General features: G+C 41.4%; 1 protein-coding gene across 2 annotated transcripts in view; it reads right to left on the reverse strand.

The window, feature by feature from the left end:
* Nucleotides 1–18,397, reverse strand: part of Unc5c (unc-5 netrin receptor C) — a 328,599-nt gene that overhangs the window by 21,317 nt on the left and 288,885 nt on the right. For both annotated transcript variants that reach the window (XM_050121748.1, XM_050121747.1), the window contains 2 exons: nt 10,549–10,717; nt 8,120–8,353 (listed from right to left, as the gene is read on the reverse strand). In XM_050121748.1, the coding sequence (XP_049977705.1) occupies nt 8,120–8,353; nt 10,549–10,717 (403 nt within the window). The remainder of the gene's footprint in view (nt 1–8,119; nt 8,354–10,548; nt 10,718–18,397) is intronic.

Below are 18,397 nucleotides of genomic sequence, written 5' to 3' on the forward strand. Positions count from 1 at the left end.
TACAGAGGCCAAAGCAACCAGCCTTGCCCTCCAGAAGTTTGGGCTTGCCTTAGCTTATGGAGCTAGGGCCTTCATTTTTACTCTGTCCATGGTGCTGAGCCAGTGCAGGGTCGTGCTAGGGAATCCCCTCAACTCCTCAATATTGAGACCAACCTGGCAGGTGTTCAGCACGCCATACACATTAAACCTCAGATCACCCTTCAGTGATTGTTCTGTATGTACAAAGAGTCACATCTGCTGTCAGATGTAGTGAGACCAGCCCTGTTTTTATCCAGTCTTTATTCCTATGATGAAACCTGCCCTGGTCATTTGGGAATGGAAAGTTTCTCTCTGCCACGGTGGCTGTCGCCGCTGCCCCATCACAGCAGTGTGCCTATACTCTACTATAGCAGGGGCCAAAAAGAGCAGCCGTCCTCCTCTCCTGTTCCCTGCCAGCTCTCCAGCAGGCGACTCTCAGTCCTGTGCCTGCTGTCTCCGCCTCTGGCCTTCAGGCCTTGGGCTGCTGAGCTGGGCAATGGGGAACAGCTGACTCGCAGCCAGCCTCTTCCACCTGCTCAGGTCAATGTCACCTCATGCTGTGATTTTCCCTTCCTGTATTCACACTGGGGTGCTCTGCCCTGCCCCCAAGTCTGTTTGCCTGCCTTCATCCTTAATAATAATAAGGCTGGACGCCAGTGACCATGTGCAAATATTCCCCGTCAAGCCCCTTCGTTTCCCGGGCTCTGCCTGCTGTTCCAGCAGCTGCTGCTGCCACAGATGCTTGGGCCGAGCTGCCACTTTCAGCCTGCCTGGTCAAGGAAGTTTGCGATGCTTTCAAAGCAGTGTGCCAAAGGGTCCTACTCAACAGAGTGCCCATGCCACTTGTCTTCCCTGGGCATACTTGTAATGAAAGTAGGATGTCTCACATAGTATTATGGAGCAGGGACTTTTAGATGACTCTAGTACTTGTGAGTTCCTCTTGAACTTATGTTTAACCTTCAACATGTACTGTTCAAATTCCATCTGAGTATTCCATAAGCAATTACCATGATTTTTAGGACAATACAAGCTTACTGTCTTGTGCTGTATAGACCATCAGCCCAAGACAGCATTCATATCTGCAGTTAAGGTTCATGAGGGCATCCTTCCCTTCTGGAGACTTCCAGAGAGGGGAAATTAAGCTCCTTCCCCTTTGCCAGCTTCTCTGGGCTGCTTACCTTGCTTAGCTTCTCATGATTCCCTTCCTCTGTCTTCAAATCCAACAATGGAACATATGTCCTATCTTCCTTTCATGATTATAAGACATACTGGCCACAGGTTAGAAACATTCTTTACTTTACAAAACACTTGTCATTATTTTATTCCCGCCACATCGTGGGGGGGGGCTTTACATATCAGATCAAAGTCCCTGTGCTGTGGAAGATATTTTATCCATTGCCATGTTCAGAACAGCAATGTTTAGATATCTTCAAAGAATATTTATTATACTTAGCAAAAGTTCTTTCCTCCTCTATGTGCCCTACAAAAGTAAATTCATCAAGTAGGCTGTTAGTAGTATAGTATAGGGCTAATACAAGTTTCATGAGAAGATACCATACAAAGATCCCTGTGACAACATCTGACCACCTGAATTGCCACCCAAAAACTGTGCTGAAACTAGACTAACACTAAATTTAACGTCTTTGGTGATTTATCGCCTTCCAAATGTGGCAATAGTTTCAATGCCCATGTAGTGATAATAGGATTCAGTCTTTATTATGTGCCAGATTTAATGACTTTGTGTCTACCTCCAGGACCCCTGGAAGATTCAAGGACAATCATTGGAACCTTTAGCCCATTTTCTTGGTTTTATCTGGTAGATGAGTCATATGCATAGATACATTAGTGTCAGAAAAATAGGACCCTGAGAGTCTAATACCCAGGTCAGGTTAGTTTTGAGGTCACCTGCTGCTTCCCTATAGGAAGCAGCAGATGGATAATAGTGGGGATGGCAACAGGTGGCAAGATGAAAATAAAGCCACCTATTGTGTGTAACAGGTTGCCTAGCAAGCACAGTGCGGGAGGTGCCACATCCTTAACAACCGAGATTCATCCAAACCATTTCGTCATTTCATTTTCTCTATTTTTCAGTGTTTCACCTCTCTCTCTCTCTCTCTCTCTCTCTCTCTCTCTCTCTCTCTCTCTCTCTCTCTCTCTCTNCACAGTGCGGGAGGTGCCACATCCTTAACAACCGACCTGCCTCCAAACAAGGTCGTCATTTCGATCTCTCTCTTTTTATGTTCTCTCTCTCTCTCTCTCTCTCTCTCTCTCTCTCTCTCTCTCTCTCTCTCTCTCTCTCTCTCGTTACTGTACTCTCCTGGAGCCTACTTTAGGGTATTTGAGAACTAGATGAATCCAAGGAAGAATTTTTTCTCTGTGCCCAGGCACCCCATAGGGAAACCAGATTGTGGTGATGTACATTATTTGGCCTGGATCACAAATACATCTGTCAGAAACTCAGTAAACATCACACACTATACAGTGTGAATGCAAACAACCCCTTTGGTGTTTTAGATGTCTGCATGTATTGAGGGACTTTATTATGAGAAGACGTCTCTGATAATGGAGCAGAAATTATGTATTTCTGCATAGATGTATTTTTCTCTCTGGATGTTTTTTAAACTTACTCCAAACACAGCCTTGTTCTCTGTTAATTTCTGGTCTATTTACACTAGGATTTAAGTCTTCGCAAATAATGAAAGGAAAATATCAGTTTTATTACTTTAATCACCCAAGGAGGAGGAGAGAAAAAGAAACTCACTGATAATCCAAACACCATCTTTTCAATATGTTTGACCTCTCTATTTGAGTTTATTCCACACTATCCTCATAGTTTTCAGCATCTTTATCTCTTTGTGTAAACTCAGCCTCCGCTTTGCTCCCACTGGTCCTTCATGCCTGAGCACAGGGAGAAACCCTTCTGAAAAGCATATAAAAGATTCCTGCTGTCTCCCATCGGCCTTGACTTCTACCCCAGCAGTCACTGCGGGCATTCTGATTCTACATCAGTGCTTTCAAATTACTAAATGCAGCTTTTAAGTTTCAGGTGACCATTTTTTGCTTCAGGGCTTAACAAAATCCAGGAAGATTGTTACAAAAATTGCCCAACTCAAAGAGGAAGGAGGAAAGATGAAGAAATGTACTGGAGTTTCTTGAGCCCGGCTCATAGGGAGGACTCCTTTCCTTCATCTAGCCATACATAATAATACAATGAGATTTTAAAAATATAACTTTTTAATATAGTTATATGTGATAAAAAGCAATAATTAATATTATTTGTATATTCAGGCCACCATCTTCCCTAATAACTTACAAGGTCTATGTAGTAGTGTGTATTAAAAATGAATACTTCTCTGAGTCTCCCCCATTGTCTCATGCTTCTGTTTTCCACAGTTCAGAAAGACTCCCTACATCCAGCTGTAACTTTATGAAAATGTCAAGCCCTTGCAGACACACCACTGAGCTCCCAGTGTTACTGGTAAGGAGTTAACTTAAAGCATAAGCCTCTAAGCAGACCTCCTCCTTCTGGGGCCCGGGTTTAGTGATAAGAGATTGTATCAAAGATATGGAGGCATAAAGGCAGGGTTAATGGTGTATCCATGGAGACAGGTGATCACTGTTAGGCATAAAGATGGCTGTGATGTGATCAGGAGCTTTGGGGAACATAGAAGAAGTTCCAAACAACTGTCATGTGAAATACTATGCATCAGGAAGAGACCAATAAGAGGACAAGGGATGCAGGGCAGGCATTGTTTAGATTAGTTATTTTGGGATTGTAATGGCCCTCATTGGAAATGAGCCTGAACAAAAAGTAGAAACTCTGTCAATTTGTGGGCACAGTTCTCCATGGGAATCGGTGCAGCCAGCTACAACTGAATGTGGGACTATGTTTGAGATGATTTCTCTCTGGATATGGATAAATGCAGAAGAGGATTTTTGGATTAGGCAACCAGGGAAGGTGGAGGAAGCTTTTCTAAGAACAAGTGGCAGCTTTGTTGGAGATGGAAGCTCATGAGGCTTTAGCCATTACAATGGGAGACGGGTCTAGATTGGAGATCCTGCCATAAGTGAAGATCTGCAGAGAGCAGAAGATGTGCACATCTGCATGGATGGATGAGTGAGTGATGGGAGTGGATAGAAAGACTAAAAAATTATATCCAGAACAATTCTGGGGATAACATTGAGTTTGAGAGAATCCTTGGAGTAAAATAGGTTGAAAGTAAGATCATAAGACAGGTCCTGCTGGGGTTGGTCTGATTAATGGTCTGCACTTAAGGAAATGCAGTGGGTAATAAACAGAATAAGAAAAATCCAGCCCACAAGTATAGAGATGTCCCAGAGTAGCTATGTGTCCCAATGTAAGAATGAGTAGAGTTTTGTTTTTCTTCTGTCTTGTGAATTAAAAGAAGGGAGGTTCCCTACAGGCATTGGAATCGATGAAGAGCTATCTGGAAGGTTCAGTAGTGGCTGAGATGAGTAGGAAAGCGATGGGAAAAAAGTGGATTTGTGGATGCAGGATGTTTGTTAGTAATGGAATCATTTCCACAAAAAGATGTGTGAACATGTTTAAGATAATAGTCCTTAACTGACTGAAAAACATGCAGGCAACATCAAGATATAACTCCAATAGCAGCCAATGTAGATGATAGCCTTTGTAGAAGGACCCTTGAACAAGTCTCCAAAACCCCCGTGGACTTTTACATGCACTGTGATAAATGAATTACTAAATGAGGAAGAGATTGAGGAAGAAAAGGCAAGGAAGGGGGAAGGAAGGACTGGGGAGAATAAGTCTAAAGAGTTTGGAAATGCAAAAACTACAGGACTAGCAAGGAAATGGCAGACCAGCAATGAGAAATAGCAGGGGGTGTGCCAAGAAGGTAGACCTTTAATACTAGAGGGCCCTTTTGAGCTAATCAGCCTCCAGGTTCCAATTCAAGTATGAGTGAGGTAGTGCAGACACGGCTGAACTAATTGTCTCTTCAGAGTGTTGGATAGACCATTTACTTATTACTAGGATTTTGGTATTCCTGCATTATTAAAAGGCCAAGAGGTGCAAGAATGTCTCATCCATTATTCACACTTCTTTCCAGCTAAGTGCTGGATCCCCAGATGCTGAGAATTTATAAATGTCTGTCTGGAAAGCATTGACCATGATATACACTGCACTTGGGTTGTTTTCACTGCTGAAAGCAATCTGCTGGTCTTTCTTTGCATTGACCATTTCCATCCCTGGTCTATAATTAACAAACTCCAATGTAAGTTTTGCAAAGTATTACATTTTTGCATGGATCTTTTTGTGTCTATCAGGAAGACAGTTAAGGAGATTCCGAGCAATGCTATGTCAGAATATAAATTATGTGCATAAAGTATTTCAGGTACCATCAATATCTTTGACTGTGCACTTCTTGCAATAATTTTTCAAGGAACTGTTCAGAAGATCCGCCTTAATCAGACCCCATGACTCTCCAACAAATACAGTTTTCCCCAAGAAGAATTTAAACCCAGCATGATTTGCATTCTGATAGCGCCTTAGAAACATCACACAAATCAGCAAGGAGGATAAAAGAAACAACCTGAAGTCTTACACAAAGCTATGTTCATATCACTTAGTTCCACAGCCAGAAAATTCAACAAATTGGATCATTAAGAATATATATAATGACCGAATATATATAATGACCAACAAAGTACCCCTCTTCCTGCACACCTTGTTGGTCACATCTACCATGAGGACTGCACAGTTGGGTATGGCTGCTTACTTCTAACCAAGTACCTTACCATCATCTTTTGAGATTGCTTCCCAGAAGCCCTGACCCGTAACCTCCAGTTTTCACAATCCTGAATTATTCTCTTGACAGAAATCACAGAGATAAATACCCTGAAAGGCAGAAAATGTTCTTCCCTTGGCTTCCTTGGCTCTTTGCATTCTCATTTTCCTCCTCAGCCACTCTGATTGTCTTTGGCTGCCCTTCCTGCTAGCACATCATGGCAGCCTTGATTTCTGTCTGGCTCTTTAGTCTTTAGTTCCATAGATCAACTGTAGCTAACTTCCCATACTTGAGGCTTGCTTCTCTATACCATTGTTGTGTGACCTAGAGCTACTTAAACTTTACTGAACTTTGGAGTCCTCATCTGTCAAGTAGAAATAGTGAGACCTTATGGAGTTATTGTAAAGATTGAATGAGTTAATAAAATATGTAGAGTTTTGCTTGGTAGATAGAAGTACTCAGTAATGCTCATTATTTTTATTTTTCCATTGTTCTTGTTGGATATTTTCCTTTCTAACCTTGGTTGAAAAATATCAACGTGACATCATTGATGCCTGAATCTCTACATTGGGAATCTGTTGTCTGTTTAGAAAATAAAACTCTACATATTTTTGGTGTACCGTATGTTGTCAAAGAATGAGATAAATACTGAATAATCTGATCAATGTTGACTTTTGAGCATATTTTGAAGTTGATTTTATAGGATGGAATGAAATTCCAACGGAATAATAGATACCAATAGCTAAGAAGGGTTAAAGGTGAGAGGGGGAGAAAGGTTGAGAGAGATAAAACCACATACATACATTTAATTGTCCCTTGCATATTTTTTGATGACAGATTGATACCCCTAACTCAGTAGTCCATAAGAAAAAGCATTATTGCCAGCAAATTTTTGCATCATCCAAAATTAGTTGTTGATAATCCTAATCCACAGAGTCAGAGTTTTAAGAGATCATACCACTGGAAGGTAATTTGATGATGAGGGCAGGAATCTTCTAAATGAAATAAATGCCATTACAAATGAGAGTCCACAGGCTTTTCCAGCCATCATCTACATGAAGACACAGCAAGAGAACACTTGTCTGAAACCTTGAAGGAGTCCTTATCAAAACACAACCATGCTGACAAACTTACATTCGGCTTTCCACCTCCAGCAAGATGAGGAAAAATGTCTACATTTAGGTCACCTAATCCATAGTATTCATCATAGTAGCCTGAACTGACAAAAGTAACAGTCACTTACCCTAGGCTTTGCCATTGTCAGAGACAGAAGTTCTTTTCCACTACATGAGTGGTAGTCACCATGCAACTTGCTCAGGAACTTGTGTCTCTGCTTCCATCCTCTTACTCCTCTGGCACCACCAAAGCTCTGCCACAATCTCCTTTATAACTTGAATCTGTCCACTGGAGTCAGAGTCAAGGGTCTAATGCATATTCCCAGTTACGTTCTGTTTAACGCCATGGACTCCCTCTGTCAGCTAAGATCTATCTTCTCGGCTTACTGGTAAAATACATCTGCATAAAGGCGCCAATTGCTATTCACTTTTGTGTGCCTGCACCCTGTTCCCTGTATCTAAACATCTTGAATGTTTTTCCCTATCAGTGCTGCTTAAAACCTTACCTTTCATAATGACAGGTCTCAAATGTTAGCTCTTGTTCAGATTTCCTTAAAATACTATGTAGGTTGCCTCCCCGAACTCTCACAGGATGTACCAGCAGTGACATACATCAGGTTCTGCCTTATCTCCTCAACCCCGGCATACTTTTTATCTTCCTCTTTCTAGATCATAACTTCTTCAAAGGCACTTATTATATCCCTTAAAGCTTCAAATGGGATAAAACGAATGGCAATAATCACACCAGGAATTAAGCACATTTATTCTGCAAAGCAGCAGCCTGTTGTCAAATGCTAACCCTCTCCCTCACAGCCCTCGTAAAAAGAATGGGAAAGCATATAAATGAAGTAGCACACAAGAGGAACATACAGCGTGAGCAATTATGCCAATTTCTTTTATAGGAAGAACGCAGCTGAGATAAACATGGAGCCAGCTTATTTACCATCCACGGCTTTCGTTGCCAAATTCGTCTACATTTTTCATTAAAAGAGCTCAAGTAAGGTAAACAAAAGTAGCCCTTGGGAGGAATCAGCACAGAGAAAACAGCTTATCTATCAGCATGGCCACTAAGATCTGTTTGTTGTTAACTGCTTCCTCTGGGACCCATTGCTCGTGTTCGCACACCTGCCCAGAGTCATCTCCAGGTGTGTAAGGTTACTTCAAAACCTTAGCTTCTAGGTGAGGGTGAAGAGGACAGGTGAGGGGGGAGACACTTACCTTTAGGGCATCCTGTGTGTCATCCAGACAGTAAACTCTAATGCTGTACTCCAGGGAAGAACAGCAGAGGGGGCCAAAGATGGCCAGTTTCAGGCGCTTGGCTGCTGCTTTGGTGGTGGACTGCCCAACCAGGGCATAGGTGCTGAGGTTCTCTGTGAGGATGTGGCAAGCCTCTGCATCCAGCTGAATGTAACAGGGAGTTGTGAAGTTTTCCTCTCCCACCACCACCACATCCTGGGAAAGAGAGGGAAGGGAACATGATTAAGCTCCCAAGGACATGTGCGAGCCACCATGGATGGTGGTTGATAAAGCAGGAGTCTGCTCCTGAGTTCTGGTTCGTCTTTCTCAACTCTGTGGTACCTGTTTTCATCCTCTATCATAAGCACTCTTTCTTTGTCTAGATACTGATGTGATTATTTGCATAAGTGTACTGGTATCTACGTGAAAATCCAAAAGACAATAGCAAATTACCACTTTGAGTTCAGTGTACTCTGGTTTACTATCTGCTTCTGAGATTTTGTTATTTTAATCTTTCAATATCTTATTTAATTGAAAAGTAAAAAGTATTGAGGTGCCACTATAGGATATCAACTTTTTGCAATAACCCATATTTAAAAATAATTAGAGGAATTAAGACATTATATAACATCACTATATTTCTCTTTTGAAACTCAGACTACAGTTAATTTTTCAGAATAGTATACTTTTCCCTAAGTAATCTCAGCTCTCAGGTTCTCCACAAGGGTAGCTTTAAGAAGCACTTACTGCCTTCTACATTCTTCTCTGCTGTTTTTCTCATGAAATCATTAAACACTTCATTACTGGAGACTAAAAATACTTTACAAGAAATAAGTGGAAGTGGTGATTTTTGTAAAAATAAATTGCCAATTCAACTGTTTTTTGATTTATTCAAATGGCTTAAGTTATATACTAACATAGAGAGAGGGTTAGGTCATTAAGCCAAGGATCAACATTTCACATGCTCCCGTGGCAGTGGGCAGGGTGGAAGGTGGTAAGAAGTGCTGGGAACTGGGCAAGTAGAGTGTGTGGCTGGGTTAAGAGTGCAGTGGCCTCTGAGCTTAGCCAATGGGATGGCAAGCCCAGGGCCATCAGAGTCATGATTTACCACAGACGAGTACACATTCTGATTTTATATATTCTCCCTACTTTAAAGTAATTCAGACTGAGAAGAAAATTTCATGAGTGGGAAATAAAATACATGCACGAATGCAATTCAGTTTCGGAATAAGCCACGCCCCCGAGCTTTTTACTGTATCCCACTGCATCTGACTTATGGCAAGTGCCAACTACCAAAAAAAGTGAGATAATAAAACTTAGTCTCTAGGTCTGGATAAAAGACATGAATGGAGCAGCCACCTCAGGTGACAGCTTCTTGGTTTGATCTTATGACATCATCTGAGATATTATGAGCTGTATTTTAACAACATCAGTGAGTTAATATTTCAAAGTATATTTACAGGAATCTTACACTGATGAGAAAGTCAGCTCAAAGCCTCTAAGTTTATTCTAGGTTCCAGGACACTGGACAAAGAAGGACTTAGGAGGAATGACTCAGAAAGCCTGAAAGGTGTGGCCAGCAGTGGGCACCATGGCCCAAGCCTGCTTTGTAAGGGTTTATATGAGAATGTTCTTTGTACTATTCTGGACTCTTGAGTTCATTGCTCTATCATTGTTAGCATCATTCAACCCCAGAAATGGAAAAGGCATTAAGCAGAGAATCGTGCAAGCACCTAAGATAGGGTTTTAGATATTTGTTTTGATAGTTTAAAGCTTAAATGAAATTAAAGTGAGGCCCACTTAAGTCTATTTAAAAGATAATCCCAAGCTCAACCCTAGACGCCAGGGGCTCTGATAAGGAATGATTCCCTTATATGGTCAAATGTAGTCAATGTTCATAGAAAGGAAAGATCTAGCTAATCCCAGAATATCATGCTTCACTGCTAAATCAGTTTCCCTAAAATACTACAGCCTTAAACTTTCATGTGTATCTTTATAATTTTTTTTGCTAAAAATACCAAAAGTAATTATATTGTAACTTCACATTTTGCATATGTAAATTTTATATAAATATACATTTATACTAACATTTACATATGTATTTGATAAAGATATTCTTGAGAGACAGATGCTAAGTGATCTAAGTTCTGATGGTCCCCCACACCCTCCCCATCATGTGGTTCCTGTATTCCTAACAGCAAATTACCTGGGATGTCTGAGTATCCTTTTCCTGTGAGCTGATTTTGAACATCTTCCTTTTGCTCATCAGTTAGTAGATTCAGCCTTCTGTCTCTCGTTTTAAGTGTAAACCAAAAGGCTGTCTGTCATGCTTTACTTTAGGAATAAAGGTCTCCCAACATGCACCAATGATGGACATGGACAGCATGTGTCTCCCACAGACACTCACTTACCTCCCATTGCCCCTGCACTGCTTGGTTCTTGAGCTGGATCTTCCAGTCTTCAGTATTGGGGTCTGCACAGTGATGCAGAGTGAGGATGACGGGGCGGGTCAAAAGAGCTCCAGCAGGCCCACAGCTCACCACAGGGGTCAGTAGGGTCTGAGAGTCTTCCATGGGGGGCCTGCAGGGAGTGCAGAGAGCCATACCTGTGACATTTCCATCGCATTACTGCCCTGTGAAGCCACTGAGATCTACAGTGGATAAACAGTTCAAATCACATCCCTTATAACACTTGGGGGGTGGGTGGGCAAGACAGAAATAAATGGAAGTCATGTTCTCTGTAGATTGGCTTTCATCTTGTAAGACTGGAGGTCTTTCCGACAGCAGGGCACTCGCCAGCATCTCTTTGATCCCGGTTCTCAGACATGAGGCTGCCTTGATAGTTTCCCCTGACTCTGTGCTCTGATACTTTCAGGATGGAATGAGAGAGAACAGGCTCCTTATGAAGTTACATAAGCAGCTTTTCTGATAACGCTCACCACTGGTCTCACAGTGTTTTAAATACTTTAGTGTTTTCAGGGCCTAACTTGAAAAATACTTCAAAAACTCGCTTCAGAATGAGGACACCCTAGAGCTAAACTTAGTCCAAATGACTTTCAGGCATAATTCAGGATAGTATAGCAGATTCATTCTTTCAAATGGGAGCAGAAAGAATATAAGATGGCATTTCTATAGCAAGTTAAAATGAGATCCCATCACTTATGTATTTCATATGCAAAAAATCTGGTCAAAAAGGGACTCAAAGATACAAACTGTTTCTCTCTCCCTTCCTCTTTCCCTCCCTCCTTCCTTTTCTAACCTCTGTCATTCTGTTTGATTTACATTACTAAACAACAAGCAAATGGACTAATTAGTCCAGGCTGCCAATTGTGTGTGAGGAAGTCATTTCAAAGTTCCCGAGGTTGCTCCTGTATCTCACAACTCGCAGTGACTCTTTTGCGATTAGACTAAAGGCATGTTTCCTAAGACTTCTCAAATTGGCTGGCAGAAGAGCATGGCTACAGGGGCCATGGGGCCCTGAAATTTTAGGAGGGTCTTCAGACACTCCCTTCCCCAGAACAACAGCCTATGAAAATATGGCTGACATGTGGTTCATGCCTTAGACATATGCAAATTTATAATCCATGGTTACTAGATTATCATTCATTTGTTCCCAACTTACGTTATAATCAATTAGAATGAACACAACCTGCCTTCTAGACAATTCTCTCCATATATCCTTGACCTACTAACTAGCCCACTTTATAGCACGTATTTGGACATTATTTTGATATGTTCTTTCTTATAGAATATTCTCAGCTTTTCCAATGTTATCTGACAAGTAAAGATTCCACTTCTCTCCTTATGTTTCTTTCTTCAAGTTCATGAAGTTTTCAGAGATTTGGTGTCTCATTATATTGGGCAGCCTGAAACTAACCTAAAACTTAAGTGTAGCTAATTTCTTTAACTGAGATTATATAGATATAGTCACACATCACAAATAATTGCATTGGATTATTCTCAGATTATTATCACATAAATATTAAGCTCTGGTTAAGAGGGGAGGATGGAGATATATTATTAAAAATATCCTTCAGTAAAGTAGGTGATAAATAACTTAGCTTATAGTGGTGTTTATTAAAGCTGAGCCCTCAAAGATTCCTAATGTAAGTGTTCTTAGGCTACATCAAGTCTATATAGTTTTGTGTTTGTTAGATGACTTTTGAACTTGGACATATTTATATTTTTATATTTTTATTTTGCTTTATTAGATTCAATATACAGTTCTTAATGCTATGTCATTCCTCCAAATATTGTTTATATCTCCCACACTCTTCTATCCATCATACAATGGATATGTTTGCTATTTTTGTGTTCATTATTATCACTGGCAACGTTGTAGCACAAGAATAAGACAAGGATAAGACCTTTCCAAGGTCACCACTTGAAGTTTTTTCTTTCATCAAACATCAATACCTTCGAGTTATTCAGCCCAATCAAATATAAATCCATTAAAATGTACATCTCAGTGACATCCTTCTGTCTTATTCATGTAGACATTTAAAAAGACATCTCAAATTCTTCCATAATTGCAGTGGCTACCTAAAATTGATTTGTCTCTTGTTGTTACCTCTAATTTATGTATTATTTATCACATCATCTAGAAGTTTGTAAATATCTATGTCCTACCCTCACCTGATGCTAAATAAATAAACAGATAAATGAATGGCAGCTATTATTATTTTAACATTGTCAGAAAGCTAACTCTTCATATATTTATTATGATAATCGATGTGCTTAGCTGTTTTCAAGGATGCTTGTCTACAGTTGTCTTGGAAGATAAAGATGTCTAAATCTGCGGGAAATGACAGGTAGGACTGCCTCTCATCAAGAACAACTCATCTTCCCCCTGTTTAGTGGTCCTTTACTAAACCTGTGTAGATATCACCTAACCCTCCTTGAAATACTCTGGGCACTTTAGCTCAGAACACTAACACAAAATTGATGATGGTCTAGAACACGCAATTGTGGTGACTGATGAAGTTTCTGACCTAAAAATTTGCACCTTCTACCAGTACTGCCACAGCAATGACAGCTAACACGATAGCTCCTAAGCGAAGCCAAACATGAAAGCCTTCACAATTGCCAGTCATTACCATCTATAAAGCCTGCAGTTTGACTTTTATTCCCCTCAAGAATCTCTGACTCTCACTGCTTCCTCCTTCCCTTGAGGTTGTGCGCCAGGATCTCAAAGACTTCTGTCCTTTCCTTCTCTCCTCCCGTTTGGAAGGCTCAAATGAGCTTTTCTTACTCCCAGTGCTTTAATATCCTGCATAGCATGTTTCTCTTATTAAACCTATAGTTTTCTAGGCACCTGGGGGATATACTTATATTTAGAATCACAAGGTTTATGGCAGTCGCTTGAGACTTCAATACTATGCCCCCTACCACTTTGGTTTTCATTTTCTCGTAACATAGTTTGTCTTCTCTATGTCTAATTTCCCCCCCTTTACAACGTAGGTGAAACTTTGCTTTCATTTCGTCATGATTAATATTACACTATCTGCCTTTGGCAGTGACTTTATTGCTGCCTAATATTACTTTTCCTACAAGGAGAGAAATAAACCTGCAATGGTTATGCTTTCCAGAGGCCTACACCTATCTCTTAGTTACAAGTGTACCTTGAAAGGTGAGCAGTAAAATTTACCAGGAGGGCCCTCAAGTGGATCCATTTCAAGTGGCCCCCATTGAAGAGCTGAGGTTTGAAAAAAAAATCTGTCAGTGTAGTCTCAGCAGCCTGTGCTTGGAGAAGGTAAGGAGGGGGCTTCCTCTCGCTGACCAGGAACATAAGGGAGAAGAGGAGAGCCCCTGCTGGGCTGAGCAACCGTCAGTTGGACACTGAGCACACTCCTGGCATGCTCTATTGACGGGCACTGCTCTTGGGGGAGGGAAACCAAATGAGCAGTGGGGAGAGGTGGGGTATGCATGTCAAAAGAATTTATTAACTCAGTGAGGTGCAGAAATGTAATGAATAGGAAAGTGATGAAGTCGAATTCATAATGGGATGAACAATAAAGGAGTTAAGACTCGCATATGCTCGCATATGAGATGAAGGAAGCAGTAGAAACAGAAGGCAGTTGCCAACATATATGGAAGGGGAAACTTAGGTGAAAGTTAACTATATTAAACCAAAGGTCAAAAGTGTTTAAATTTCTATAACCATTACTTATATAAAGGGAGGGTATCAAAAATACATGGAACCAAATAGTAGAAACTACATGTAGACCTCATCTATGACTTTGTAGAGAAGGGCTCCAATCTATTTATATCCTATGAGCCATCTGAGTTACTCAAACAGCCTGTACATCTTAACCGCAGATGACAGGGACATGCACACTGAACAAAAATGAGGCTCAGAAGCAGCAATTAAGTAGGCCACCCAGCAAAATTCAATGATCAGAATTCATAAAGTGTTTCAAAAGCAAGCAAACAAAAATCTAACAAGGATCAAATCACATTAAGAACTGGACAGGTCTCCGTGCCCCTAGGACAAAGTTCGTGAAGAGGAGAAGGTAGTTTTCTGTCACAGAAATTTGCTTTCAGCCTCCGTCGGCTGCCTGTCAGTGATAAGACCGCATTCACAGAACAGCATCATGGATAATTTTCGCATGAGCAAAGAATTAGCCGCCTAGGCACATTTGTAAGGTGAGATGTTCATGTGTCCTTCTCCAGAGGAGGAATCCAGAGCTACTAACACACTTGCCTGAGGATCCAGGGCTAACAATTAGCACCATGAGATTGCACATCCAAATCATTTTGCTACTTTACCAGTGTGTATGGGGTTGCTTCCAACAAGCTTAGGGACTTTTGAAAAAGATCTGCCTCTATCAACCTCTGTGTGGACATAAGGTGCCTTCTGTGAACACACGCCTTTCTGTCACTTCCTTCAGGGTGACAATCCCACCCGAGGCTGAGCTGCCTTCTAAAGCACACACCATCCCACATAATGGGCAAGTTGAAATATTTGCACTCTATGCTCCTAACAGAATATCCAACTTTCTCCCATTCAAAAGCTGAATTGAGAAAACACACACACACACACACACACACACACACACACACACATACACGTATGCATGCATGGAAGCCACTCTGAAGGGCATGTCATTTTCCCAGACAGGAAGAGTCTATCTTTAGATTAAGTCAGAATGGCTAAACATTGTGCTCTGAGCTGAATCCTTATGGAATTATTTATCTGAGCATATACTCTGGGCCCTCACAATCTACTTCCCTTTAGGACCATTAATACAAATAGTCTTTAAGCTCATTGCTACTTTTAGCTTAGGATCTTTGTGACTTAAAGTATATTCTTTATAAGGAAGCAGAGAGGAAGGAACCAGGCTCCTCCTAGGAATATTGTTCATGTGGATCTTAAACCTTGGCGAAGTCTTACTTTTTTTTTTTCTCCCTTCCCTTTTTGTGACAAAATCTTTCTGTAGACAGTGCTGGCCTTGAACTCTGGAATTTTCTATCTCAGCCTTGCAAATGCTAGAGTTCTAGACATACCACTGCATCTGGCTACCTTTCCCCCTTGAAGCTATGAAATAGCCAATCCATTATCAACTCTCAGGAAGTATGCTTCATTGCGCCACTATTTGACATTCCTACTGCCCACCTGACTTTATACATCACTGTTGTTTCAAGGCCTCATTGCTATCGCACACCTTGGACTAGTTCTATAAGGGATTTTACCAATGGAAGAATGCCAAAGACCACCAATAACCTATAGCTAACAAACCCAGTAGTTTTTAAAATGGTTCTCCCTTATTATTTACATTTCAGCCAGTGTCAATTACCTGCTTGATTTGGGAAACCTCTTTACCTGTGATTTTTAAAGTTCTCTTATATCATGGCTTATTTATCCTTACATATATATTCATGCTTTAGATAAAAAGTACTCAGTTTCCCCTGTGTCAGACACAAACCGTGTGCTCACCTTATCCTTTCATGTTTAGCTTCATTACAAAATATCAAGAACTAGAATGTTTTCCACTGCCCCTACACCCCATTTCTTTTTACCTTGAAAATCCATCTCCTGCTAAGACTTCATTTCTGTATCTATGCCTGAGATCATATCCTGCTTACATCAGAGCACATTTCCTTCAGAAACCGAGCTTCTCCCCTCCAGCCAGTGGCTGTTTCAGCCCTCCTTTGCTTACAGTGCCCAGGCCTTGTGCCTTAAGCACCCCCTATGTATTTCTCTCCAACACTCTGGCCAGTTGAGAAACACATTTTGCTCTGCAGTAACTTTGACTCTTTGCTCCTCTGTCTTCAAGCCTGGCATATCCCTTCCTCACCTCTCATCAGCCCAACCCGGACCAGAGCCTTCATGAAGATGTACTGTTCCTTCTCCCAGCACGTCGCATCACAAGTTACCACATCACTCTTTAAAAAGAAGTGCTAATCCTGTGTCCTTGAGCTGATCATAAACTTCCTGTCACTCCCCACACTTTACAAATAGAATCCTGTTCACTTTCACATTCAGGATCTATGAACCAATTGCTCCTTTTGGCTGGCTGTTTGAAGGAACCACTAGGCCGGCATTGAATTCAGAGAAAGGGAAAAATGTGACTTTCAGATCTCAAACCATTTTGTCCATAAGAATTGGTTAATGATGATGCTTTGGTTACAATAAGATTTACTTACTTTTTTTAAAAAAAAAATTCCTTCTAGAAACAGGATGTAAGGGGCCGTATTTCTACATAAGCCACACACATTGTATTCACGGGGGAATGGAGATTTTGTGTTCTCTCCAGAGCTCTAGGAAGTAGGAGAGGAAGATACCCCAGCCCTCAAAACTCCTCACCTTCTCTGGTCAGATGAGGCTTGTCCCATCCCTGGCCCATTTAGGCCACACATCTGCCAGTCTGCGCTTTGCAGAGGGCACATTCAGTAATGATAAGGCCCCATTTGTTACATTCAGTCTGCCACATGTAATTAAGTTCACGCCTCCCTCTAGACAACTCACATCAGCAGATGACCAGCTGGGTACCATCCAGCTGGAAACACACCCAGTTCTGGATGCAATGAAAGGAGCCGGAGAAAAAAAAGGGGAGAGAAATAATGCCCACAGTTCTTCTGCAAATGCCTTCAAGTGGCACTCATCTCCTGATTTCTTCACCCTGACTTCTCAGAAAAGTTTCCTCTGGGTTACATGATGATGGGAAAGGTCTTCCCTGAGCAAAGTGGACCCAAAGTGTAAGCTAATGAGAAGGCGGAGGGTGGTCTAAGGTGTACGCAGGAGGGATGTCATCTTGGAAAGCGAAGAGCTCTGGGGTCAGGAGAACTTGGGTTGTACTTAGCCCTCCTCAATCACTAAGGAGACTTGACTTCCCAGGCCTCAGTCTTCTCACCTTTAAAGTGGGGTTCATCACAATGTACAGGTTTTCTCTAAGACAGGAACATGTATAAATGCCTGAAGAATGACCATCAGAGGTACTTAGTTTTGCTACACATTTGTTTTCACCATGCTGTTACAGGTCTGTGTCATTTAGTGGTGTGAGGTCTTCCCATTTATCTGACAGATAAGCTCCTTGTGTTCAATCTTCGGTGCATGGTCTCTGGTAGGTCTTTTCTTTCTGGGGTGTATGTATTCATGTATGGAGGCTAACGGTGGGCTTTTGGTGTCTACCTTATTGTTCTGGGACAGAATCTCTTACTGAAACTGAAGCTAGTCAGTCCATCCAGATTGAATTGCTGGGAAGCCCTTGGGTTTTCATGTTTCTACTTCACCAGTGCTAGGATTATGAGTGTGTGCCACCATGCCTATATGTGGGTGCTGGGTATCATCCTCCGGCCTTCTTGCTTTTTTGGCAAACGCCTTACACCCTGAGCCATTTCTCTATCCTACCTCCTGCATGTTTTGTTTTGAGATCTTGAACTCTCTCCTCACCCACAACTTTCTTGATGCAAACTCAGTTCAATGGAGCGATTCCCTCTTCATGACCTAAAGTCAAAGGCAGTGGAATCTTAAAGAACTGGTGTTTGGCATTATCAATATTCTATTCCCTCATCTACATCCAAATTGTATAATCACTACTCTGAGTCGAAAATCCTGAAAGGATGAAATAGAAAAGCAGGGGAGAGTGGAAGAGGGCACACCATACTATGGCAGTAGCCCAATATAAATGTGGGCTTTAGCTGCAGATAACAGTTACAGGGTGAATAAAGAAATCCGTGAACACTGCATGCCTTCTTTGTGGCAATAAGTCTACGTCAGTTCTCAGGTCTGTCAGAGGTGCCGCCCAGAACATCAAAGGCC

Source organism: Alexandromys fortis, unplaced genomic scaffold, assembly GCF_014885135.2.
Source record: "Alexandromys fortis isolate MF-2015 unplaced genomic scaffold, M_Fortis_MF-2015_v1.1 scaffold_196, whole genome shotgun sequence".
In the NCBI taxonomy this organism is placed as follows: domain Eukaryota; kingdom Metazoa; phylum Chordata; class Mammalia; order Rodentia; family Cricetidae; genus Alexandromys; species Alexandromys fortis.